The sequence below is a fragment of the Saimiri boliviensis genome, chromosome 3 (genome assembly GCF_048565385.1).
Source record: "Saimiri boliviensis isolate mSaiBol1 chromosome 3, mSaiBol1.pri, whole genome shotgun sequence".
Classification (NCBI taxonomy): Eukaryota; Metazoa; Chordata; class Mammalia; order Primates; family Cebidae; genus Saimiri; species Saimiri boliviensis.
The window spans coordinates 159345051-159372483 of NC_133451.1; the positions used below are offsets into that span (position 1 = coordinate 159345051).

The following is a 27433-nucleotide window of genomic DNA, read 5'->3' on the forward strand; positions in this document are numbered from 1 at the left end:
GGTCTATTTTGTTGGATGTTTTCAAAAAGCCAGCTCCTGGATTTATTAACTTTTTTGAAGGGTTTTTTGTGTCTCTGTCTCCTTCAGTTCTGCCCTGTTCTTAGTTATTTCTTAACTTCTGCTAGCTTTTGAGTTTTTGTTTTTTTTTTTATCTTCCCCCTCTAGCTCTTTCAACTTTGATGATAGGGTGTCAATTTTAGATCCTTCCTTGTTTCTCCCGTTGGCATTTATTGCTATAAATTTCCCTCTCAACACTGCTTTGAAGGTTTTCTGGATATTCTGGTAAGTTGTGTGTTCATTCTGATTGGTTTCGAAGAACATCTTTATTTCTGCCTTCATTTCATTGTTTATCCAGTCAACACTCAGAAGCAAGTTGTTCAGTTTCCAAGTGTTTGTGCAGTTTGAGTATGTTTCTTAATCCTGAGTCCTAGTCTGATTGCGCTGTGGTCTGATAGACTGTTTGTTATGATTTCCATTCTTTTGCATTGCTGAGGGGTGATTTGCTTCCATTGATGTGGTCACTTTTTTAACTGCACTGTGGTGCTGAGAAAAATGTATATTCTGTGGATTTGGGGTGGAGCGTTCTGTATATGTCTATTAGGTCTGCTTGGTCCAGCTCTGCATTCAAGTCCTGGATGTCCTTGTTAATTTTCTGTCTCGATGATATGTCTAATATTGACAGTGGAGTATTGAAGTCTCCCACTATTATTGTGTGGGAGTCTGAATCTCATTTTAGGTTGTTAAGAACCTGCTTTATGTATCTGGGTGCATATATATTCAGGATAGTAAGCTCTTTTTGTTGATTTGATCCTTTTACCATTATGTAGTGTCCTTCTTTGTCTCTCTTTTTTTTTTTTTTTTTTTTTTTGAGATAGAGTTTCGCTCTTGTTACCCAGGCTGGAGTGCAATGGCGCGATCTCGGCTCACCGCAACCTCCGCCTCCTGGGTTCAGGCAATTCTCCTGCCTCAGCCTCCTGAGTAGCTGGGATTACAGGCACGCGCCACCATGCCCAGCTAATTTTTGTATTTTTAGTAGAGACGGGGTTTCACCGTGTTGACCAGGATGGTCTAGATCTCTTGACCTCGTGATCCACCCGTCTCGGCCTCCCAAAGTGCTGGGATTACAGGCTTGAGCCACCGCGCCCGGCCCTGTCTCTCTTTTTTTTAATTGAATTTTAGGTTTTGGGGTACATGTGAAGAACATGCAAGATTGTTGCATAGGTACACACATGGCAGCGTGATTTGCTGCCTTCCTCCCCTTCACCTATATCTGGCATTTCTCCCCATGCTATCTCTCCTCAACTCCCCACCCCCCGCTGTCCCACCCCATTTCCCCCCAACAGACACCAGTGTGTGATGCTCCCCTCCCTGTGTCCGTGTGCTCTCATTGTTCGACACCCACCTATGAGAACATGTGGTGTTTGATTTTCTGTTCTTGTGTCAGTTTGCTGAGAATGATGGTTTCCAGGTTCATCCATGTCCCTACGAAGGACACGAACTCATCGTTTTTGAAGGATGCATAATATTCCATGGTGTATATGTGCCACATTTTCCCTGTGCAGTCTATTATTGATGGGCATTTGGGTTGGTTCCAGGTCTTTGCTATTGTGAACAGTGCTGCAATGAACATTCGTGTGCATGTGTCCTTATAGTAGAACAATTTATAATCCTTTGGATATATACCCAGTAATGGGATTGCTGGGTCAAAGGGAATTTCTATTTCTAGGTCCTTGAGGAATCACCACACTGTCTTCCACAATGGTTGAACTAATTTACACTCCCACCAATAGTGTAAAAGTGTTCCTATTTCTCCACATCCTCTCCAGTATCTGTTGTCTCCAGATTTTTTAATGATCGCCATTCTAACTGGCGTGACATGGTATCTCAATGTAGTTTTGATTTGCATTTCTCTAATGACCAGTGATGATGAGCATTTTTTCATGTTTGTTGGCCTCATGTATGTCTTCTTTTGTAAAGTGTCTGTTCATATCCTTCGCCCACTTTTGAATGGGCTTGTTTGTTTTTTTCTTGTAAATCTGTTTTAGTTCCTTGTAAATTCTGGATATCAGCCCTTTGTCATATGGGTACACTGCAAATTTTTTTCCCATTCTGTTGGTTGCCGATTCACTCTAATGACTGTTTCTTTTGCCTTGCAGAAGCTGTGGAGTTTGATTAAGTCCCATTTGCCTGTTTTGGCTTTTGTTGCCAATGCTTTTGGTGTTTTAGTCATGAAGTCCTTGCCTATGCCTATGTCCTGAATGAGTTTGCCTAGATTTTCTTCTAGGGTTTGTATGGTGTTAGGTCTCATGTTTAAGTCTTTAATCCATCTGGAGTTAATTTTAGTGTAAGGTGTCAGGAAGGGGTCCAGTTTCTGCTTTCTGCATATGGCTAGCCAGTTTTCCCGACACCATTTATTAAACAGGGAATTTTTTCCCCATTCCTTGTTTTTGTCATATTTGACAAAGATTGGATGGTTGTAGATATGTTGTGTCACCTCTGAGGCCTTTGTTCTGTTCTATTGGTCTATATCTCTGTTTTGGTACAGTACCATGCTGTTTTGATTACTGTAGCCTTGTAGTATAGTTTGAAATCCAGTAGTGTGATGCCACCCACTTTGTTCTTTTTGCTTAGAATTGACTTGGCTATGCGGCCTCTCTTTTGGTTCCATATGAAGTTTAAGGTGTTTTTTTCCAGTTCTGTGAAGAAAGTCATTGGTAGCCTGATGGGGATAGCGTTGAATCTGTAAATTACTTTGGGCAGTATGGCCATTTTCACGATATTGATTCTTCCTAATTTTGAGCTTGGAATGATTATCTATCTGTTTGTGTCCTCTCTTATTTCACTGAGCAGTGGCTTTTAGTTCTCCTTGAATAGGTCCTTTACGTTCCTTGTTAGTTATATTCCTAGGTATTTTATTCTCTTTGCAGCAATTGTAAATGGCAGCTCATTCTTGATTTGGCTCTCTTTACGTCTGTTACTGTTGTATAGGAATGCTTGTGGTTTTTGCACATTGATTCTGTATCCTGAGACTTTGCTGAAGTTGCTTATCAGTTTCAGGAGATTTTGGGTTGAGATGATGGGGTCTTCTAGATATACAATCATGTTGTCTGCAAATAGAGATAATTTGACTTTCTGCTTTCCTATTTGAATACCCTTTATTTCTTTTTCTTGCCTGATTATTACTCTGGTTAGAACTTCTAGTACTATATTGAATAGGAGTGGTAAGAGAGGGCATCCTTGTCTAGTGCCACATTTCTAAAGGAATGCTTCCAGTTTTTGCCCATTCAGTATGATATTAGCAGTTGGTTTGTTGTAAACAGCTTTTATTGTTTTGAGATACATTCCATCAATACCTAGTTTATTGAGGGTTTTTAGCATAAAGGACTGTTGAATTTTGTCAAAGGTCTTCTGTGCATCAATTGAGATAATTATGTGGTTTTTGTCTTTGGTTCTGTTTACGTGGTGAATTACGTTTATAGACTTGCATATGTTAAATCAGCCTTGTATCCCCGGGATGAATCCTACTTGATCATGGTGGATAAGCTTTTTGATGTGCTGTTGCAATCGGCTTGCCGGTATTTTATTGCAGATTTTTGCCTCCATGTTCATCATGGATATTGGCCTGAAGTTTTCTTTTCTTGTTGAGTCTCTGCTGGGTTTTGGTATCAGGATGATGTTGGTCTCATAAAATGATTTGGGAAGGATTCCCTCTCTTTGGATTATTTGGAATAGTTTTAGAAGGAATGGTACCAGCTCCTCTTTGTATGTCTGGTAGAATTCAGCTGTAAACCCATCTGGACCCGGGCTTTTTTTGGGTGGTAGGCTGCCTCAACTTCAGACCTTGTTATTGGTCTTTTCAGGGTTTCAACTTATTCCTCGTTTAGGCTTGGGAGGAGCAAGTGTCCAGGAATTTATCTTTTTCTTCCAGGTTTACTAGTTTATGTGCATAGAGTTGTTTGTAATAATCTCTGATGATGGTTTGAATTTCTGCAGAATCTGTGGTGATATCCCCTTTATCATTTTTTATTGCATCTATTTGATTATTCTCTCTTTTCCTTTTTATTAATCTGACTGGTCGTCTATCTATTTTGTTGACCTTTTCAAAAGCCAGCTCCTGGATTTATTGATTTATGGAAGGGTTTTTTGTGTCTCTGTCTCCTTTAGTTCTGCTCTGATCTTAGTTATTTCTTGTCTTCTGCTAGGTTTTGAGTTTTTTTGATCTTGCTCCTCCAGTTCTTTCAATTTTGATGATTGGGTGTCAATTTTAGATCTATCCTTGCTTCTTATGTGGGCATTTATTGCTATATGTTTTCCTCTAGAGACTGCTTAAATGTGTCCCAGAGATTGTGGTATATTGTGTCTTCATTCTCGCTGGTTTCGAAGAACATCTTTATTTCTGTCTTCATTACATTGTTTATCCAGTCAACATTCAAGAGCCAGTTGTTCAGTTTCCATGAAGCTGTGCTGTTCTGAGTTAGTTTCTGCATTCTGAGTTCTAAATCGATTGCTCTGTGGTCTGAGAGACTGTTTGTTATGATTTCCGTTCCTTTGCATTTGCTGAGGAGTGATTTATTTCCAATTATGTGGTCAATTTAGAGTAGGTGTGATGTTGTGCTGAGAAGAATGTATATTCTGTGGATTTGGGGTGAAGATTTCTGTAAACATCTATTATGTTTGCTTGTTCCAGGTCTGAGTTCAGGTCCTGGATATCCTCGTTGATTTTCTGTCTGGTTGATCTGTCTAATATTGACAATGGGGTGTTAAAGTCTCCCACTGTTATTGTGTGAGAGTCTTAATAAGTCTCTTTGTAAGTCATTAAGAACTTGCCTTATGTATCTGGGTGCTCCTGTATTGGGTGCATATATATTTAGGATCCTTAGGTCTTCTTGTTGCATTGATCCTTTTACCATTATGTAATGTCCTTCTTTGTCTCTTTTGATCTTTGTTATTTTAAAGTCTATTTTATCAGAGATGAGAATTGCAACTCCTGCTTTTTTTTTTTTGCTCTCCATTTGCTTGGTAAATCTTCCTCCATCCCTTTATTTTGAGCCTTTGTGTACCCTTGCATGTTAGATGAGTTTCCTGTATACAGCACACTGATGGGTTTTGGCTTTCTATCCAATTTGTCAGTCTGTGTCTTTTGATTGGGGCATTTAGTCCATTTACATTTAAGGATATTGTTATTTGTGAATTTGATACTGCCATTTGATGCTAGCTGGCTGTTTTGTTCGTTAGTTGATGCAGATTCTTGATTGTGTTGATGCTCTTTGCCATTTGGTATGTTTTTGGAGTGGCTGGTACTGGTTGTTCCTTTCTATGTGTAGAGCCTCTTTCAGGAGCTCTTGTAAAGCAGGTCTGGTGGTGATGAAATCTCTGAGTACTTGCTTGTTCGCAAAGGATTTTATTTTTCCTTCACTTATGAAGCTTAGTTTGGCTGGATAGGAGATTCTGGGTTGAAAGTTCTTTTCTTTAAGGATGTTAAATATTGGCCCCCACTCTCTTCTGGCTTGTAGGGTTTCTGCTGTGAGTCTGATGGGATTCCCTTTGTGTGTAACTCGACCTGTCTCTCTGGCTGCCCTTAGCATTTTCTCCTTCATTTCAACCCTGGTGAATCTGACGATTATGTGCCTTGGGGTTGCTCTTCTTGAGGAATATCTTTGTGGTGGTCTCTGTATTTCCTGGACTTGAATATTGGCCTGTCTTGCTAGGTTGGGGAAGTTTTCCTGGATGATATCCTGAAGAGTATTTTCCAGCTTGGATTCATTCTCTTCATCACATTCAGGCACACCTATCAAACATAGATTAGGTCTTTTCACATAGTCCCACATTTCTTGGAGGCTTTGTTCATTCCTTTTTACCCTTTTTTCTCTATTCTTGCCTTCTCATTTTATTTCATTGAGTTTATCTTCGACCTCTGATATCCTTTCTTCTGCTTGGTCAATTCGGCAGTTGAAACTTGTGCATGCTTCACGAAGTTCTCGTGTTGTATTTTTCAGCTCCATCAATTCACTTACACTCCTCTCTATGTTGTCCATTCTTGTTAGCATTTTGTCAAATCTTTTTTCAAGGTTCTTAGTTTCTTTGCATTGGGTTAGAACATGTTCTTTTAGCTCACTCTAGTTTCTTATTACCTACCATCTGAAGTCTGATTCTGTCATATCATCACACTCCTTCTCCATCCAGCCTTGTTCCCTTGCTGGTGAGGAGTTATGATCCCTTTTAGGAGGAAACGTGTTCTGGTTTCGGGTGTTTTCATCCTTTTTGCACTGCTTTCTTCCCATCTTTGTGGGTTTATCCACCTGTTGTCTTTGTAGTTACTGACTTTCAGATTGGGTCTCTGAGTGAACTTCCAATTTGTGGATGCTGAAGTTAATTCTTTTTCTTAGTTTTCCTTCTAACAGTCTGGCCCCTCTGCTGTAGGACTGCTGAGGTCCACTCCAGGCTTTGCTTGCCTGGGGATTGCAGCAGCTGCAGAACAATAAGGGTCAAATCTTTCCCAGGTGTTTCAGTCGCCTGTTGCAGAGGCGCCGGGATCTCCTGTGCGGGGACTCACTGAGCCGGCTGAATCAGCAGGGCTGAGATTCCTGGTGGTTTTTTGGCCTAGGAATCTTCTGGCCTGGCTCACTGTTTCAGGTGAATGGGCGACTCTGCCGTCTCAGGGCTCCATTCGCCAGCTAAGAGGGCACCCGGACCAGTGTCTTTTGTATGGAGAACCACCACGCCAGAGCACAGGCAAAGCAGCCACACGGGCCAAAACAGCCGCACCAGCCGAAACAGCCACTCTGGCAACCCGTGGGGCTCCTCCGCCTGGGAATCTCCTGGTCTGTGGACAATAAAAATCTGTCTGGAAATGCGGCATCCACTCATCCTCTGCACTTTCACTGGGAGCAGAAGTCCTAAGCTGTTCCTAGTCGGCCATCTTCCCCTGATCCCCCAGAACTTCCTTTTACAAAAGTCACTGTGGTAGAAGGAATCCTCTCTGTCCACCGCTTTGCCCACTTTTCAACAGGATTTTTTGGTCTTATAAAATTGTGTAAGTTCCTTATAGATGCTGAATATTAGACCTTTATCTGATGCATAGTTTGCAAAAATTTTCTCCCACTCTGCAGCTTGTCTCTTCGCTCTGTAGATAGCTTCCTTTGCTGTGCCAAAGCTCCTTATTTTAATTAGCTTCCATTTGTCAATTTTTGCTTTTGTTGCAATTGCTTTTGGCATCTTTGTCGTGAAAACTTTGCACACTCCTATGTCCAGATGATGTTACCTAGGTTGTCTTCCGGGGTTTTTATAGTTTGGGGTTTTACATTTAAGTCTTTAATCTGTCTTGAGTTAATGTTTATATATTATGTAAGCAAGAGTTCCAGTTCCAGTCTTTCGCATGACTTACCAGTTATCTGAGCACCATTTAAAGTAGGGAATCCTTTCCCCATTGCTTGTTTTTGTCAGATTTGTCAAAGATCAGATAGTTGTAAGTGTGCGGCCTTTTTATGGGTTCTCTATTATGTTCCATTGGCCTATGTGTCTGTTTTTTGCCACCAGAACCATGCTGTTTGGGTTACTGTAGGCCTGTAATGTAGTTCAAAGTTCGGCAGCATGATGCCTCTAGATATGTTCTTTTTGCTTAGGATTGCTTTGGCTATTCAGTCTCTTTTTTGGTTTCATATACATTTTAAAATTGTTTTTTCCAGAGAAATGTGTCATAGTTTTCTGTGTAGGGATCTTAAACATCTTCTGTTGTATTTATTCCTAGGCATTGATTTTTTTTATGGTATTATAAATAGCATATTTTACTATTTTCTAACTTGATGTTGCCAGTATCTAGAAAGATTAGTTTTTACTATTGACCTTATATCCAACAATTCTGTTAAACTTGACTGATTTTAAGAATATAGCTTTGATAGTTTTTGATTAATCACGTATACACTCATAACTATGAATAATGACAGTTTTTTCATCCTTTTCAGCCTTTATACCTTTTAGATCTTTTACTTGCTTTATTGCATTAACTTAGACCTCGAATAGAGTGTTGAGTAAATGTCATAAGAATTTATCCTTATGTGACTCCTAATTTCCAAGGGAAAGTTTTCAGCATTTTCACCCATAAGTAAGATGTTTGTTGTGTATTTTACATAAGCATTCTTTATAATAACAATGTTCCCTTCTAGTCTTACTTTGCTAAGGGTTTATCATGAATATATCTTGAATTTTATCAGATGCTTTTTAAAAATAACTTTTGAGATGATCATATTTTTAATCATTTTATGTGAGTTTATTTTCCATTTCTTTATGTCCTTATCTTTATGTCCTTATCTTTATGTCCTTCAGTTGGCTTATCTTTATGTCCTTATCTTTGTCTTTATGTCCTTCAGTTGGCTTTCTTTATGTCCTTCAGTTGGCTTTCTTTGGATTTAATGTTTTTCTAACTTCTTGGAATGTGTTTGAAACTTCAGCCTTTTTCTCTAGTATATGCAATTAAAGCTACAGATTTTAAGCAAGTTTTTGAGGTATCTATCGCATTTTCACTATTGTTCACTTCAAAATATTTTTAAAATTATTTTATAATTCCTCCTGAGATCCGTGGGTTATTCATAGTGGTTTATTTATTTTATTTTTTTTTTTTCTTTTTGAGATAGAGTCTTGCTTTACTGCCCAGGCTGTGGGGTACTATGCAATCACAACTCACTGCAGCTTCAAACTCCTAGGCTCAAGTGATTCTCCTGCTTTGGCCGCCCAAAGCAGTGAGATCACAGGCATGAGCCACCATACCTGGCCAAAAGTGATTTCTAAACTTCCAGGTGTATAAAAAATTTTCCTTTTTTTTTTTGGTTCTTGATTGTGCTGTTGTCAGATAACATACTGTCTTTGGCCTCAGTCCTTAATTATTGAGACTTTCTTTTACCAGCAAATAATCAACATTAAATGTTCTGTGTGAATTGGAAAGAATGTGTAATTGCAAATTTGTTGGGTGCTATGTCCTATGAATGTTACTCTTCTTGATGTAAATAAAAATATGGTGATGTTATTTCTTTATTTTTTTTCAGAGTCTCACTCTGTCACCCAGGCTGGGGTGCAATAGTGCAGTCTTGGCTCACCACAACCTCTGCCTTCCGGGTACAAATGATTCTCTTGCCTCAGCCTCCCAAGTAGCTGGAATTGTAGGCATGTGCCACTACACTCGGCTAATTTTTGTATTTTTAGTAGAGATGGGGTTTTGCCATGTTGGCCAGGCTGGACTTGAACTCCTGACCCCAAGCAATCCACCCGCCTCGGCTTCCCAAAGTGCTAGGATTACAGGCATGGGCCTGGACTGGCCTTGTTTTTGCTGAGACCTCTCGCCTTTATTCTGGGCCTTATTTCGCCATTGTCTCTTACCCACTCCTGTTTAATTTGGATTCTTTGTCCTGCAATTTCTCCTCAAGGTAGAGGTTTGTCTTGGAAGAGTTTCAGTTGCTTTTAAGAAATCTAAAAATATATGGCTTATAGCTTATCTTCCCAATGCTTCTCAATTTTAGTAGCAGGAATAAGATGTGGAGAATATATTTTACTTCCATTAACCTGGAGAGCAAGCCAACAGAGGCTGGGAATTCATGTTTATGATATCAGAAAAGGTAGTTCTTTGTAGATGTTCTTTTTTTCACTTAGCAGTAATTGGTTGGCTTAGATATATAAAAGGGCTTATTTTCAAGTTCTAAAATGGTTATCAAAATTAATGGCTCATCTTATCTTGAGAAGCAGTGGAGACTAGACGTTTTGCATTGGATATATCAAATAGTTACTGTATTTCTAGTTTTAAAGAATTGAAATCTGTTTTTCCCTTTGTTTCAGATCAAAGTCTAAATGAAGATTTTAGGTGGCATCAAATGGGAAATTTTTCCAAATATTCATCTGTACAGGTATGTAAATTATAAATTCTACTTGGGAATATTCTCATGTGAAGTTGTCTACTGCACTTTGAAACTTAGCTTACAACTTTGATTCTTGTAATGGGAAAGCTTGTTTTTGCTTCATGAAAATAAATCTTTTGTCAATAGAAATTGCCCTTTTCCTCCAACCAGAGTTGGAGCCTATATATTATATATGATATATAAAATGTCTGAGTTCTAAAATAAGAATTCATTTAAGTTTTGAAACATTCTAAAATTATTTCTCAAAATACATCTAGTTCTGTGTTTTAATTCTCTGCATTTTCGTAAATTGTGACAGAAGCATAAACTAATGCAAATTGTAAATAATATATGATTTTTTTTAAATATATTTTTTCCTTTGTTGTCATATTTTCTTATTTAAATATTGTATTTAGAAGTTGCTTAGCCAGAAAGATAAAATTATTGGCAGACCTTGCATTACAGAATATTAAAAGGAAGACTGACTCATAGATTTGTGATGACTTTCTATGGAAGCAATTAGGAGTGTTTTGCTTTTACATAAATGAATTTTGTAATTAGAACAATATGGTTTGGATTTATGTCCCTGCCCAAATCTCATGTTGAATTGTAATCTCCAGTGTTGGAGGAAGGGGCCAAGTGGAAGGTGATTGGATCATGGGGGCAAATTTCCCCTTTCCATTCTCATGCTAGTGAGTTAGTTCTCATGAGAGCTGGTGGTTTAAAATATGTAGCACCTCCCCATTCTCTCTCTCTTCCTCCTGCTCTGGCTATGTAAGACATTCCTGCTTCCCCTTCGTCTTCTGCCATGATTGAACATTTCCTGAGGCCTCCCCAGCCGTGCTTCCTGTACAGCCTGCAGAACCATGAGCCAACTAAGTCTTTTTTCTTTATAAATTGTCCAGTCTCAGATATTTCTTTACAGCAGTGTGAGAATGGACTGATACAGAAAATTTATACCAGTCCAAATTTTCAATACCAATGAGTAGGCATTGCTATAAAGATACTATGAGCCAACAAAACCCTTTTTTTTAATAAATTCCCCAGTCTCAGATATTTCTTTACAGCAGTGTGAGGATAGACTGATACAGAAAATTTGTACCAGTGAGTGGGTGTTGCTATATAGATACCTGAAAATGTGAAAGTGACTTTGGAACTGCATAATGGGCAGAGGTTGGAACAGTTTGGAGAGGTCAGAAAAGACAGGAAGATAAAGGAAAGTTTGGAATGTACAAGAGACTTGTTGAATGGTCATAACCAAAATGCTGATAGTGATATGGACGGTGAAGTCTAGGCTGAGGACGTCTCAGATGGAGATGTGGAACTTACTGGGAACTAGATGGAGATGTGGAACTTACTGGGAACTAGAGTAAAAGTCACTCTTGCTATGTTCTAGAAAGAGTTAAAACTTGGGGGACTGTTAAGAAGGGATGATTGTATTTTCAGTGTGAAAAGGATATTAGATTTGGGAAGGGCTGAGGGTGAATGATATGGTTTGGATTTGTGTCCCCACCCAAACCTCATGTCAAACTGTAATCACCAGTGTTGGAGGAAAGGCCTGGTAGGAGGTGACTGGATCATGGGGCAGATTTCCTCCTTGCTGTTCTTGGTGATAGTGAGTGAGTTCATGAAATCTGCTTGTTTGTAAGGATGAAGTGCACTCCACCCTTTTTCTCTTTTTCCTGCTCCAGCCATGTGCGATGTACCTGCTTTCCCTTCTCCTTCTGCTTTCTGAAAGTTTCCTGAGGCTTCCCCAGCCAGGCTTCCTATACAGCCTGTGGAGCAATTAGCTAATTAAACCTCTTTTCCTTATAAATCACCCAGTCTTAAGTATTTCTTTAGAGCAATGCAAGAACGGACTAATACAGAACTAAAATTGTTTTTAAGATATTAAAAGTAAAGAACTTGGTTTTAGTATTAAAAAGGAATAGTTGTTCCAGGTCTGTATTCAGGTCCTGGATATCCTTGTTGATTTTCTGTCTGGTTGATCTCTAAAATTGACCACATAATTGGCAATAAATCACTCCTCAGCAAATGCAAAAGAATAGAAATCATAACAAACAGTCTCTCAGACCACAGTGCAATCGAGTTAGAACTCAGAATGCAGAAACTAACTCAGAACCGCACAGCTTCATGGAAACTGAATAACTTGCTCTTGAATATTGACTGGATAAACAATGAAACGAAGGCAGAAATAAAGATGCTCTTCGAAACCAATGAGAACGAAGACACAACATACCAGAATCTCTGGGACACATTTAAAGCAGTCTCTAGAGGAAAATATATAGCAATGAGTGCCCACATGAGAAGAAAGGAGAGATCTAAAATTGACACCCTATCATCAAAATTGAAAGAGCTAGAGGAGCAAGATCAAAAAAACTCAAAACCTAGCAGAAGACAGGAAATAACTAAGATCAGAGCAGAACTGAAGGAAATAGAGACACAAAAAACTCTTCAAAAAATCAATAAATCCAGGAGCTGGTTTTTTGAAAAGATCAACAAAATAGACAGACCACTAGCCAGATTAATAAAAAAGAAAAGAGAGAATAACCAAATTGATGCAATAAAAAACGATAAAGGGGATATCACCACAGATTCCACAGAAATCCAAACCATCATCAGAGATTATTACCAACAACTCTATGCACATAAACTAGTAAACCTGGAAGAAATGGATAAATTCCTGGACACCTGCATCCTCCCAAGCCTAAACCTGGAAGAAGCCGAAACCCTGAATAGACCAATAACATGGTCTGAAGTCGAGGCAGCAATAAAGAGCCTACCACCCAAAAAAAGCCCAGGTCCAGATGGGTTCACAGCCAAATTTTACCAGACATACAAAGAGGAGCTGATACCATTCCTTCTGAAACTATTCCAGACAATCCAAAAAGGGGGAATCCTTCCCAAATCATTTTACGAGACAAACATCATCCTGATACCAAAACCCGGCAGAGACTCAACAAGAAAAGAAAATTTCAGGCCAATATCCATGATGAACATAGATGCAAAAATCTTCAATAAAATACTGGCAAACCGATTGCAACAGCATATCAAAAAGCTCATCCACCATGATCAAGTAGGATTCATCCCGGGGATGCAAGGCTGGTTCAACATACGCAAGTCCATAAACGTAATTCACCACATAAACAGAACCAAAGACAAAAACCACATGATTATCTCAATTGATGCAGAGAAGGCTTTTGACAAAATTCAACAACCCTTTATGCTAAAAACCCTCAATAAACTAGGTATTGATGGAACGTATCTCAAAACAATAAAAGCTATTTATGACAAACCAACAGCCAATATCATAATGAATGGGCAAAAACTGGAAGCATTCCCTCTGAAATCTGGCACTAGACAAGGATGCCCTCTCTCACCACTCCTATTCAATATAGTACTGCAAGTTCTAGCCAGAGCAATCAGGCAAGAAAAAGAAATAAAAGGTATCCAAATTGGAAAGGAGGAAATCAAATTGTCTCTATTCGCAGATGACATGATTGTATATCTGGAAGACCCCATCATCTCAGCCCAAAGTCTCCTGAAACTGATAAACAACTTCAGCAAAGTCTCAGGATACAAAATCAACGTGCAAAAATCACAAGCATTCCTATACACCAGTAGTAGACTTCAAGAGAGCCAAATCAAGGACGAACTGCCATTCACAATTGCTACAAAGAGAATAAAGTACCTAGGAATACAACTAACAAGGAACATAAAGGACCTCTTCAAGGAGAACTACAAGCCATTGCTCAACGAAATAAGAGAGGATACAAACAGATGGAGAAACATTCCATGTTCATGGTTAGGAAGAATCAACATCGTGAAAATGGCCATACTGCCCAAAGTAATTTACAGATTCAATGCTATTCCCATCAAGCTACCAATGACCTTCTTCACAGAACTGGAAAAAAACACCTTAAACTTCATATGGAACCAAAAGAGAGCCTGCATAGCCAAGTCAATTCTAAGCAAAAAGAACAAAGCAGGAGGCATCACACTACCGGACTTCAAACTATACTACAAGGCTACAGTAATCAAAACAGCATGGTACTGGTACCAAAACAGAGATATAGACCAATGGAACAGAACAGAGGCTTCAGAGGAAATACAACAAACCTACAACCATCTGATCTTCGACAAACCTGACAAAAACAAGCAATGGGGAAAGGACTCCCTGTTTAATAAATGGTGTTGGGAAAACTGGCTAGGCATGTGCAGAAAGCAGAAACAGGACCCCTTCCTGACACCTTACACCAAAATTAACTCCAGATGGATTAAAGACTTAAACATCAGACCTAATACCATAAAAACCTTAGAAGAAAATCTAGGCAAAACCATTCAGGACATAGGCGTAGGCAAGGACTTCATGACCAAAACGCCAAAAGCAATGGCAACAAAAGCCAAAATAGACAAATGGGACCTAATCAAACTCCACAGCTTCTGCACGGCAAAAGAAACAGTCAGTAGAGTGAATCGGCAACCAACAGAATGGGAAAAAATTTTGCAGCCTACCCATCTGACAAGGGGCTGATATCAAGAATTTACAAAGAACTAAAGCAGATCTACAAGAAAAAAACAAACAAGCCCATTCAAAAATGGGCAAAGGATATGAACAGATACTTTACAAAAGAAGACATACAGGAGGCCAACAAACATATGAAAAAAATGCTCATCATCACTGGTCATCAGAGAAATGCAAATCAAAACCACATTGAGATACCATCTCACACCAGTTAGAATGGCGATCATTAAAAAATCGGGAAACAACAGATGCTGGAGGGATGTGGAGAAATAGGAACACTTTTACACTGTTGGTGGGAATGTAAATTAATTCAACCATTGTGGAAGACAGTGTGGCGATTCCTCAAGGACCTAAAAATAGAAATCCCATTTGACCCAGCAATCCCATTACTGGGTATATATCCAAAGGATTATAAATCATTCTACTACAAGGACACGTGCACACGAATGTTCATTGCAGCAATGTTTACAATAGCAAAGACCTGGAACTAATCCAAATGCTCAACGATGATAGACTGGATAGGGAAAATGTGGTACATATACACCATGGACTATTACGCAGCCATCAAAAACGATGAGTTCATGTCCTTTGTAGGGACATGGATGAACCTGGAAACCATCATTCTCAGCAAACTGACACAAGAGCAGAAAATCAAACACCGTATATTCTCACTCATAGGCGGGTGTTGAACAATGAGAACACATGGACACAGGGAGGGGAGCACTACACACTGGGGTCCGTTGGGGGGAAATGGGGGAGGGGCGGGGGGGGTGGGGAGGTGGGAAGAGATAGCATGGGGAGAAATGACAGATACAGGTGAGGGGACGGAAGGCAGCAAACCACACTGCTATGTGTGTACCTATGCAACAATCATGCATGTCCATCACATGTACCCCAAAACCTAAAATGCAATAAAAAAAAAAAAAAACTTAAAAAAAAAAAAAAAGGAATAGTTTGGTTGGCTTGAGTACTTATTCTTATGGATACTTTTCAATGTATGTTCAATGTTTAGCTGACTACTCTATGCTTTTATTTCCAAAAGCAGATTCAGAGTCCGCAAAGTCTTGAAGCTATTCATTCACTATTTACTGTTATAAACATGATATTGTTTTTATTATGATGTATAATTTTTATGCATACTTAAGAACTGTAATAATTTAAGTGATAGAAAATCTTTCATATTCCAATAGCTTCTAAGTTTTGCTCATAATCTTAAGATATTTCCTTCTGTTTAGTGTCTTGTGGAATAGGCCTGAACAGAAGAGTAAAATATATATGTGTGTGTGTGTGTGTGTGTGTGTGTGTGTGTGTGTATTCACTTATTCAATAAACATTAATTTACTCATTCAATGAATTTTAAGTTCATGCCTCTGCTAGGTAAGCTCTGGGGACAGGACTATGAATAACATAGACAAAGGATCCTTCTGCAGTATAGAAGATATATGAATGAATGAAAGATGTGAATGAATGAATGAAGTAGTTAAAATTGTAGTATCCTATGAAAGAAGTAAGCAACGTGCTGAGATAGAGGTTAATAGGTATGTTGCTGTGGAGTTGGTGATGGTAGAGACCTATTTTTGATAGAAAGGTCATAGAAGGCCTTTCTAAGGCAGTAACATTCAAGTTGGGACAGAAAAGGAAGATTGAGCCAAAGAATGGACCAAGAAGGATCCTTGAGGCAGGAAAGAATTTGACATGTCTTGTACAATGTGTAGGAATTCGTGCCAACTGTCGTCAGATAACAGTTGTTTGCAAATTACATTAAAGAAATGGCAAGGCTACTCCTATTGCTCATGAGTTAAAAAATGTAAGACTCAATAGATAAAATATAACAATTCACCATTACTGTTTGAGTTGAATCACATTATTAGCTTTCTAGACCAGGACTGTCCAATAGATCTTTCTCTGATGACAGAAATGCTGTATAATTCTGCACTGTCCAGTATTGTAGCCACTAGTTATATGGGGCATTTGTCCACTTGAAATTAGGCTATTGCAACTGAATAAATGAATATTTTATTTAATTTTCATATTAAATGAATAAAATTTAGATTTAAATAGTCACTTATGCTTACAGCTTTTGTATTGGTCATTGTAATTATGGACTCTCAATCAATGAATTATCCAGGTAAAACCTTGAAGGAATGATTTTATGTCATCCCTTAATGCTAAGAGATTGAAGATTTAGCGTCTTACAGAGAGTTTGACTGTAAGTTTATCAGTTTCTTATGCTGTACATCAGCATTTATTGATAAATGATGAAAATCAACCTCCTCATGATATGAATGAAAGGATTAAGAGATTTCCTGCAGTCCTTTAAAATGTACAAGAGCATCTTCCCAAAATGCTAGTCAACCTGTACTTTATTTCCTTCCAAATGATAGAGGAAGATATGCAATTTACATATTTGATAGCCAACATTTATTAGAGTGAGAGCCAAAGCAAACATTCAAAACTGTAATTCGAGTACTTACAGAGTGTGTAATTTTCTTAGAGAAAGAAAAGTATCCAGAAAATTTGCTTACCTAACCACAATCCAATATTATTGACATTTTTTTCTGTGATATACCATCACTATTATCTCAGGAAGTCATCTGGAGATCAAAGATAATTAGAGACCCAGTATGGTAGTTCATGCCTGTAAATTCAGCACTCTGGAAGGCTTTGGCAGGAGGATCTTTAAGCCAAAGGGTTTGAGATCAGCCTGAGGAACATAACAAGACCCTATCTCTACAAAAAAAAAGTAAAAATTAGCTGGGCATAGTGGTGCATGTCTATAGTTCTGGTTACTCAGGAAGCAGAGGTGGGAGGATCTCTGGAGTCCAGAAATTTGAGGCTGCAGTGAGCTGTGCTTGCACTGCTGCACCCAGCTTGGGTGATAGAACAAGAACTTGTCTCTAATTTTTAAAAAGACAAATAGAAATTAATTACACAATATCACTTATTTAAGATTCAAGAAATATACAGTTCTTTAAATTGCTCCTTTATTTCGCTCGTTTAAACTTTTAGACAAAATTTTTTTTAAATATGAATTTTTTTTTAGGCAATTTCAGTCTTTTCTGAGGATGAGTTTTTCTATTACTGCTTGAGTTATTAAGTAATGGAGTTTTCTCTTCTAAAAGTTTTACTAGCAAATGAAAAGGGATTGCTAAATTAACATTTTATTCTTTCAAATAATTTTTATCTGTTTTGATATATCATGCTTATTCTCGTCTTACAACTGTTATAATTACTTTGGATTGTTGGGTCATTTATTCTTAGCAATTGTTATTAGAAAATAGTTTTGAATAGTATTTTCACATAATTCAGCTTAACTATTTTTGATCATAATTATGATCATGCTTATTTTTTGCATTATGCCACATGCTTCATTGATATGAAGATAAACTAACATTTTTGATCATAATTATGATCGTGCTTATTTTTGAATTATGCCACATGCTTCATTGATATGAAGATAAAATAACCATGTTTGGGGAACTTATAGACTAATAAAAATATGGAATGAGACAAATATCAAAAAACTAGGTAAAAGGCATATTACTTGTATCTTAAGAACATTAAAAACAAATGTGTGTATTAAGGGTGACAAAGGAAATTAATTGGAGAGATTGGGAAAGGTTTCTTGAAAATATGGCATATCTTATTGACACTGAAGAGTAGACGAAATTTCAAAATAACTTGAATTGGCATATAGGAGAGAATAGGAAAAACATTAGGTTGAGTAACTTGTAGAGAGCTATATGATTATGTTGAGGAGTTTGGATTTAATTGAATAAGCATTGGTAGACTGCTAAACATTTTTTAAAAAATGACTTTTTGAATAATCTGAAATTAATTCATTTATTCATTGATCTATCACTAGTTTATTGTGCACCTATAAATAGTTAGACTCTGGGAGTATGATAGTGAATAAGGCATGCATAATGTGATCTATAAGGTAAATTAAAATGGAGTGAAATGTGATTGGGTTAACAATCAGGAAACCCGTAAAAATGATGAATAGATCAATGAGTGCATAAATTGCTGTTTTATAAAATGCTATCCATATCCTATCTCCAGTTGTAACTAATGTGTAAGATTTTGATTTTATAACAATTCCTAAGAAAATTGAGAAGTAATATTTTAAAAGTTTGAACTGCTTAGTCATCCCAAGAAGCTTTTGTAACTAACTTTTGAACAATTGAAAGTTGAAATACAGTGGACAGAGCAGTGTGTGAAGGCCCGCATTGTGAATTTTTGCTCCAGAATGACTACAGGAATAAATCAGGAAACCCAAGAGGACCCACACACCCTCTGAAGGAAGAAGATTGCTCCTGCAGAACCCAGGAGACATCCCAAATACCATGCTGGTATCCTTGGCTGAGAGACCCACAATGGTTCACATCACAGGACTCTGTGCAGACAATCCCCAGTACCAGCCTAGAGTCTGAGTCTAGTAGTCTTGCTGGGTGGCTAGATCCAGAAGAGAGATAACAATCACTATAGCTCAGCTCTCAGGAAGCCATATCCATAGGAAAAGGGGCAGAGTACTACATCAAGGAAATATCCCAAGAGACAAAAGAATCTGAACAACAGCCTTCAGCCCTCCCTAGACCCTCTGACAGAGCCTACCAAAATGAGAAGGAACCAGAAAACCAACTGTGATAATATGACAAAACAAGGTTCTTCAACACCCCCCAAAAATTACACTATTTTACCAGCAATGGCTCCAAACCAAGAAAGTATCCCTGACTTACCTGAAAAAGAATTTAGGAGGTTAGTTATTAAGCTAATCAGGGAGGGACAAAAAAGGCAAAGTGCAATGCAAGGAACTCAAAAAAATGAGACAAGAAGTGAAGGGAGAAATATTCAAGGAAATAGATAGCTTAAAGAAAACAACAATAAAAATTAAGGAAACTTTGGACACACTTTTAGAAATGCAAAACACCCTGGAAAGTCTCAGCAATAGACTTGAACAAGGAGAAGAAAGAAATTCATAGCTTGAAGACAAGATCTTCGTGTTAACCCAATTCAACAAAGACAAAAAGGAGGAAGAAAATATGAACAAAGCCTCCAAGACGTCTGGAATCATGTTAAATAACTAAACCTAAGAATAACCAATGTTCTTGAGGAAGAAGAGAATTCTAAAAGCTTAGAAAACATACTTGAAGGAATAACCAAGGAAAACATCCCTGGCCTTACTAGAGACCTAGATATCCAAATACAAGAAGCACAAAGAACATCTGGGAAATTCAATGCAAAATGATCTTTGCCTAGGCACATTGTCATCAGGTTATTCAAAGTTAAGATTAAACAAAAAATCTTAAGACCTGTGTGACAAAATCACCAGGTAACCTGTAAAGGAAAACCTATCAAATTAACAGTAGATTTCTCAGCAGCAATCCTGCAAGCTAGAAGGGATTGGGGCCCTATCTTCAGCCTCCTCAAACAAAACAATTACCAGCCAAGAATTTTGTATCCAGCTAAACTAAACATCGTATGTGAAGGAAAGATACAGTCATTTTCAGGCAAACAAATGCTGAGGAAATTCTCTATTACTAAGCCACCACTATAAGAACTGCTCAAAGGAGCTCTAAATCTTGAAGCAACTCCTGGAAACACATGACAACAGAACCTCTTTAAAGCATAAATCACACAGAACCTGGAAAACAAAAATACAAGTTGAAAGTTGAAAAGCAAAAACAAAAACAAAAAAAATCAAAGTACACAGACAACAAAGAGTGTGATGAATGCAACAGTACCTCACATTTCAATACTACATTGAATGTAAATGGCCTAAATGCTCCACTTAAAAGATACAAAACTGCAGAATCGATAGCAACTCACCAACCATCTGCTGCCTTCAGGAGACCTACCTAAAACATAAGGACTCACATAAACTTGAAGTAAAGGGGTGGAAAAAGAATTTCATGCAAATGGACACCAAAAGCAATCAGGAGTAGTTATTCTTATATCAGGGGGAAAAAAAAAAAACTTTAGAACAATAGCAGTTAAAAGAGACAAAGAGGGACTTTATATAATGGTAACAGGCCTTCTCCAACAGGAAAATATCACAATCCTAAACATAAATGCGTGTAACACTGGAGCTACCAAATTTATAAAACAATTAACTAAGAGACCTAAGAATTGGGATAGACAGCAACACAATAATAGTGAGAGACTTCAGTACTCCACTGACAGCCCTAGACGGGTCATCAAGACCAAAAGTCATCAAAAGAACAAGGGATTTAAACTATACCTTGCAACAAATAGTCTTAACAGATATATAAATAACATTCCATCCAACCACCACAGAATACATATTCTGTTCAACAGTACATGGAACTTTCTGCAAGATGGACCATATGGTAGGCCATAAAATGGGGCCTCAATAATTTGAGAAAATTGAAATTATATCAGGCACTCTTTCAGACCACAGTTGCTTAAAACTAGAAATCAACTTCAATAGGAATCTTCAAAACCATACAAATACTGGGAAATTAAGTAACCCGCTCCTGAATGAGCACTGGGTCAAAAACGAAATCAAGATGGAAATTTAAAAATTAATTGAACTGAATGACAGTAATGACACAACCTACCAGAACCTCTGGGATACAGCAAAGCCGGTGCTAACATAGCCCTAAACGCCTACATCAAAAAGACTGAAAGAGCACAAACTGACATTCCAAGGTCACACCTTCAGGAACTAGAGAAACAAGAACAAACCAAACTTATACCCAGCAGAACAAAGGAAATAACCAAGATTAGAGGAGAATTAAGTGAAATTGAAACAACAACAAAAATTTAAAAATACATTTTTAAATGTATTTTTTGAAGAGATAAATAAAATTGATAGACCACCAACAAGATTAACCAAGAAAAGAAGAGAGAAAATCCAAATAATCTCACTAAGAAATTAAACATGAGATATTACAAATGTCACCACTGAAATACAAAAGATAATTCGAAGTTACTATGAATACCTTTATGCACATAAACTAGAAAACCTAGAAGAGATGGATAAATTCCTGGAAAAATACAACCCTCCTAGCTTAAATCAGAAATAGTTAGATTCCCTGAACAGACCAATAATCAGCAAGATTGCAATGGTAATGGACCAACAAAAAAAAGTCCAGGACCAGATGGATTCACAGCAGAATTCTACCATACATTCAAAGAAGAATTGATACCGATACTTTTGATGCTATTCCACAAGATACAGAAAGAAAGAACCCTCCCTAATTCATTCTATGAGGCCAGCATCACCCTATTACCCAAACCATGAAAAGACATATCCAAAAAAGAAAAGTATAGACTACTATGCTTGATGAACATAGATGCTAAAAACCTTCACAGAATACTAGCTAACCGAATCCAACAATGTATCAAAAAGGTAATCCACTATGATCAAGTGCGTTTCATGGCAGGGATGCCAGGATCATTTAATATATGCAAGTCAATATATGTGATACCCCACATAAACAGAATTTAAAACAAAAGTTACATAGTCATCTCAATAGATGCAGAAAAAGCATTCAACAAAATCCAGTATTCCCTTATGTTTAAAACTGTCAGCAAAATTGGCATACAAGGGACATACCTCAATATAATAAAAGCCAACTATGGCAAACCCACAGCCAACATAATACTGAGTGGGGGAAAATTGAAAGCATTCCCTCTGAGAACTGGAGCACAAGGATATGCACTCTCAACACTCCTCTTCAACATAGTGCTAGAAGTCCTAGCCAGAGCAATTGGACAAGAGAAGAAAATAAAGGACATCCAAATCAGTAAAGAGGAAGTCAAGACTGTCACTGTTTGCTGATGATATGATCATTTACCTTGAAAACCCTAAGGACTCCTCCAGAAAGCTTCTAGTACTGATAAAAGAATTCAGCCAAGTGTCTGGATACAAGGTTAATGTGCACAGATCAATAGCCCTTCTATACACCAAAAGCAAGCAAGCAAATAGCCAAATCAAGAACTTGACCCCTTTTACAATAGCTGCAAAATAAATAAATAAAATTCTTAGGAATATACCTAACCAAAGAGTCAAAAGACCTCTGCAAGGAAAACTGTGAAACACTACTGAAAGAAATAGATGATACAAACAAATAGAAGCACATTCCATACTCATGGATATGTAGGTTGAAGATTGTGAAAGTGACCATACTTCTAAAAGCAGTCTACAGATTTAACACAATTCCCATCAAACTACCATCATTCACAGAATTAAAAAAAAAAAAAAAAAAAAACAAGTCTAAAATTCATGTGGAACTACAAAAGAGCCTGTATAGCCAAAGCAAGACTAAGCAAAAAGAACAAATCTCGGGGCATCATACTACCTGATATCAAACAATACTATAAGGCTATAGTCACCAAAACAGCATGATACTGGCATAAAAATAGGTATGTAGACCAATGGAGCAGAATAGAGACCCCAAAATAAACCCAAATACTTACAGCCAACTGATCCTTGGCAAAGCAAACAAAAACATGTAATGAGGAAGGGATACCCTTTTCAACAAGTGGTCCTGGGAAAATTGGTTAGACGTATGTAGGAGAATGAAACTGGATCTTCATCTCTCATCTTATACAAAAATTAACTCAAGATAGATTAAGGACTTAAATCTAAGACCTGAAACTATAAAAATTCTAGAAGATAATATTGGAACAACCCTTCTAGACATTGGCTTAGGCAAGAATTTCAGAGCAAGAACCCCAAAGCAAGTACAATTAAAAACAAAGATAAATAGCTGGGATCTAAGTAAAGAGCTTTTGCACAGTAACAGGAATAGTCAGCAGAGTAAACAGACAACCCACAGAGTGGGAGAAAATGTTTACAATCTATACATCTGACAAAGGACTAATATACAGTATCTACAATGAACTCAATTATCAGCAAGAAAAGAACAAACAGTCCCATCAAAAAGTAGTCTAAGGACCTGAATAGACAATTCTCAAAAGAAGACATACAAATGGCCAACAAACATATAGAAAATTCTCAAAAGAAGACATACAGATGGCTAAAAAACATAGGAAAAAGTGCCCAGTATCACTAATGATCAAGGAAATGCAAATCAAAACCACAACATGATACCACCTTACTCCTACAAGAATAATCATTATCAAAATATCAAAAAACATTAGATGTTGGCATGGATGTGGTGAACAGGGAACACTTCTACACTGCTGGTTGAAATGTAAACTATCACAACTAATGTGGAAAACAGTGTGGAGATTCCTTTAAGAACTAAAAGTAGAACTACTATTTGATCCAGCAATCCTTCTACTGGGTACCTACCCAGAGGAAAAGACATCATTGTACAAAAAAGATACTGGCACATGCATGTTTATAGCAGCACAATTGCAAAATCATGGAATCAGCCCAAATGTCCATCAGTCAATGAGTGGATAAAGAAACTGTATGAGAGATATATATGATGGAATACTACTCAGCCTTAAAAAGGAATGAATTAATGGCATTTTCAGCAACTTGGCTGAGATTGGAAACTATTACTCTAAGTGAAGTAATTCAGGAATGGGAAACTGAACATTTTATGTTCTGACTCATAATTGGGATCTAAGCTATAAGGAGGTAAAGGCATAAGGATGATACAATGGACTTTGGGGAGTCAGGTGGAAAGGGTGGCAAGGAGGTGAGGGATAAAAGACAAATAGGGTGCAGTGTATACTGCTTGGGTGTTGAGTGCACCAAAATCTCACAAATCACCACTAAAATAACTTACTCATGTAACCAAATACTTCCTGTTTCCCAACAACTTGTAAAAATAAAAACAAAAAAATTTTTTTTTAAGTTAAAATATTACTTCTTGGCCAGGCACAGTGACTCATGCCTGTAATCCCAACACTCTGGGAGGCCAAGGTGGGTGGATCGCTTGTGGTCAGGACTTCAAGACCATTCTTGCCAACATGGTGAAACTCCATCTCTACTAAAAATACAAAAATTAGCCAGGCATGGTGGCATGCACCTGTAATCCCAGCTACTTGGACTAGTGAACCCAGGAGGTGGCAGTTGCAGTGAGCTGAGATTGCACCATTGCTCTACAGCCTGGGTGATAGAGCCAGACTACATCTTAAAAAAAAAAAAAAAAAAATCTTAATCTTTTAAAGTATAAACTATTTTTAGTGGTCTAGGATAAATCAGCTTATGAAATTATGTAGGCTACTAGATGCATTTATTATTTTTTCACCAAGATACACTATGGAAGATTACATTTTCATTTTGCCTAATTCATATTGCAGTTCTCCTGGAACCAGGTGAACATATCCTTTAAAGTTTTGTATTTCAAGAGTTAATCTTTCCCATATTGGTTAAATGCTTATAATATACACATTGGGTTAGCTAATGATTTGTTGGGTTTTTTTCTCATATTTTAGAAAAAAAAAGATAACGAGCCAAGATTTATTAAGATCTTTCTATGTCAGGATTAAACTAAACACTTTATATATCTTATTCTTTATTTTGAAAAATATATATATTTCAAGCATACACCAAAATGTAGAAGATAAAACTGATACCTGTTTACCTACCACCCAGTTGTGTTAGTTTTTAACTTTTTGCCATATTTGTTTCATTTTGTTATGTTTTATGTTTTATTTTTGTTAAGAAATTAAATATTGCAGAAATAACTGAATCTCTCTGTGCACTGCTTTTCTCACCTGCTTCCTTCTGCCCCTTCCCAGTGGTAATTACTATCCTGGATTTAGTGTTTTTCAATATGATACATGCTTTAATACTTAATATGATTATACATGAAATTGTTTTATAATGCCATCTGTCACATTTCTAAACTAATAAGTGATGATATGCTGTATGTATTCTGCAAAAGCTGTTTTTTGCTCCATATTATTTTTAATATTTGATATATTGCCAGTTTATGTACTGTAACTATTGTCTACTACATTCGTTGTATTACTATACCAAAATGTGTCTATCCTCTTGACAAAGGAATTTAGATTTGTCTAATTCTTTAATTTTGCAATGTGTTTCAGTACATTCTTGACAATACCTTCATATACACATCTTTGTTTTTTTTAGTATGTCTACCTAAAATTGGAGTTATCTCATCCTAAGATTTACTAGAATTGCTAGAGATGGTTGCAATAATTTTCATTCTGATTCATGGTCTATAGAGTGTTCATTGTGAAACATTCTTTTAACATTTGGTAGTAATGTCAGATATTTTGTTTTATCAATTTGGTTTGTGTAAAGTGACATCTCACTTTTGTTTTTATTTGTATTTCTCTAATTATTAGTGAGATTATACTTTTGCTTGTTATTTAATCTTAGATTTCCTCTGTTACATTTTTTCTATTAATATCCTCTAGTCATTAAAACATAGTAAACTTTCAATTGTGGACTTTTATTTATCTTCTTTATATGCTTTGCAATAGAAAAATTTTAACTTTTAATACAGTTAAATATATATGTTTTTCTATTGTGAATTTTATTATTGTATCTTAAGAAGTTCCTCATTTGCATACATGAGCTTTTCACATTTAAGTCTTTATTCAGTCTGGAATTTATTTTTGTGGATTGTTTAGGACAGGGCTCTGTTTTTTTCTCCATATAAATAACCAGTTTCCAGCGTTTATTATTTGATGCTTTCCCTACTGACTTATCTATATCAAGTTTACATACATGCATAGCTTGCTTTGTGTCTAGGTACTCTAATTTTGTATGTTGCTATTTTGTGTTTCCCTCCCAATATAATATAGTTTAATCACTATAAATGTAAAGAAAATAAATTGCTGTGAAATTGTTAATTTAGAATTCACACTTGAAATACTTTGATATCGTATGAGTCAAACTTAAACACAGTACATTCTTGCAAGATATTGGTACTTTGAGCCTTTTATTTTTTTATTTCCTGAGAAATATTCATGAACTACATCGTAATTTAGAGTTCAGCAAACTGTAGGCAACTGGCAAGATCCCAGCTGCTATGTGTTCCAGTAGATAGAGATTTCTTGGAACACAGTTATACTCATTTGTTTATATATTGTCTATGGCTGCATTTGTGCTATAGCAACAGTCTTGAATAGTTGGGACAAAAAACACATTATTTGCAAAGTCAAATATTTATGGCCAGGCCCTTCACAGAAAAGCTTTGCCAACTCTTGTTCCAACTGAATTTTATTATGGACATTAATTATATTAAGTCTGAATAAATTAAACATTCCAAGTACTTAAAGTGCACACACATACACACACACTCAAAGCCAACTATGTGAACAACAAAACAGTTGAAAATGAAAAAGATAAAGTTATACCATGAAAATATTAACTAAAAGAAAGCAAACATAGACCTAGTAATATGAAATGTAATTGATTTAACTAAGAAATAATACTATAGATAAATATTTACTATAAATATTACTGTAGATAAATAGGTTAAATCCCTGGTAAATTTTAATACTTCTACGCCCAACTTCAGACTTCAAAATATACTAAAGAAAAAAATGACAAAACAAAAAGTAAAAAAGAAGCAAATATACATTTTAAAGGGATCACAGTAGAGAGTAAGCAAGAATAAACAAAGAGGAAAATAAAAGGTCTAAACAGCACAATTGACAAAATTCCCCTAAATAAGTTATGTAGAACATTGCACTCAACAAAAACAGAGTACAGTCCTTTTGCAGTGCATTCGGAACAGTTACCAAAATTGAGGATATGCTGAGTCATTAATTTCAATAAAATTTCAAGGGTTTCAAATTATGTATAATTTGTTTTCTGACCTCAGTGGCATTTAGCTATAAAGCAACAATGAAAAGTTAACCCAAAAATCCTGTGTTGCTTTGAAATTTGACAATATACTTCTAATGGCTTGTTGGTCAAAGGAAATTTATAAATTAAGCTAGAAAATAGTTTGAACTTAGAATAATAAAAATTAGACACATAAGAATTGTAGAGTGGACATCTAATTTTGGAATATGATGTAAATTTGCTTTTCCCTATTTCTTTCACTATGTATATCTAAAAGCATTGAACATTATATGTGAAACAAAAATACAATGCTGA

The 27433-nt window shown here is 36.7% G+C and overlaps 1 protein-coding gene across 5 annotated transcripts in view; it reads left to right on the plus strand.

Moving 5' to 3' along the window:
* Nucleotides 1–27433, plus strand: part of SCLT1 (sodium channel and clathrin linker 1) — a 213080-nt gene that overhangs the window by 6259 nt on the left and 179388 nt on the right. For all 5 annotated transcript variants that reach the window (XM_074396909.1, XM_074396912.1, XM_074396910.1 and 2 more), the window contains exon 2: nucleotides 9823–9890. In XM_074396909.1, coding sequence (XP_074253010.1) covers nucleotides 9823–9890 — 68 coding nt within the window. The remainder of the gene's footprint in view (nucleotides 1–9822; nucleotides 9891–27433) is intronic.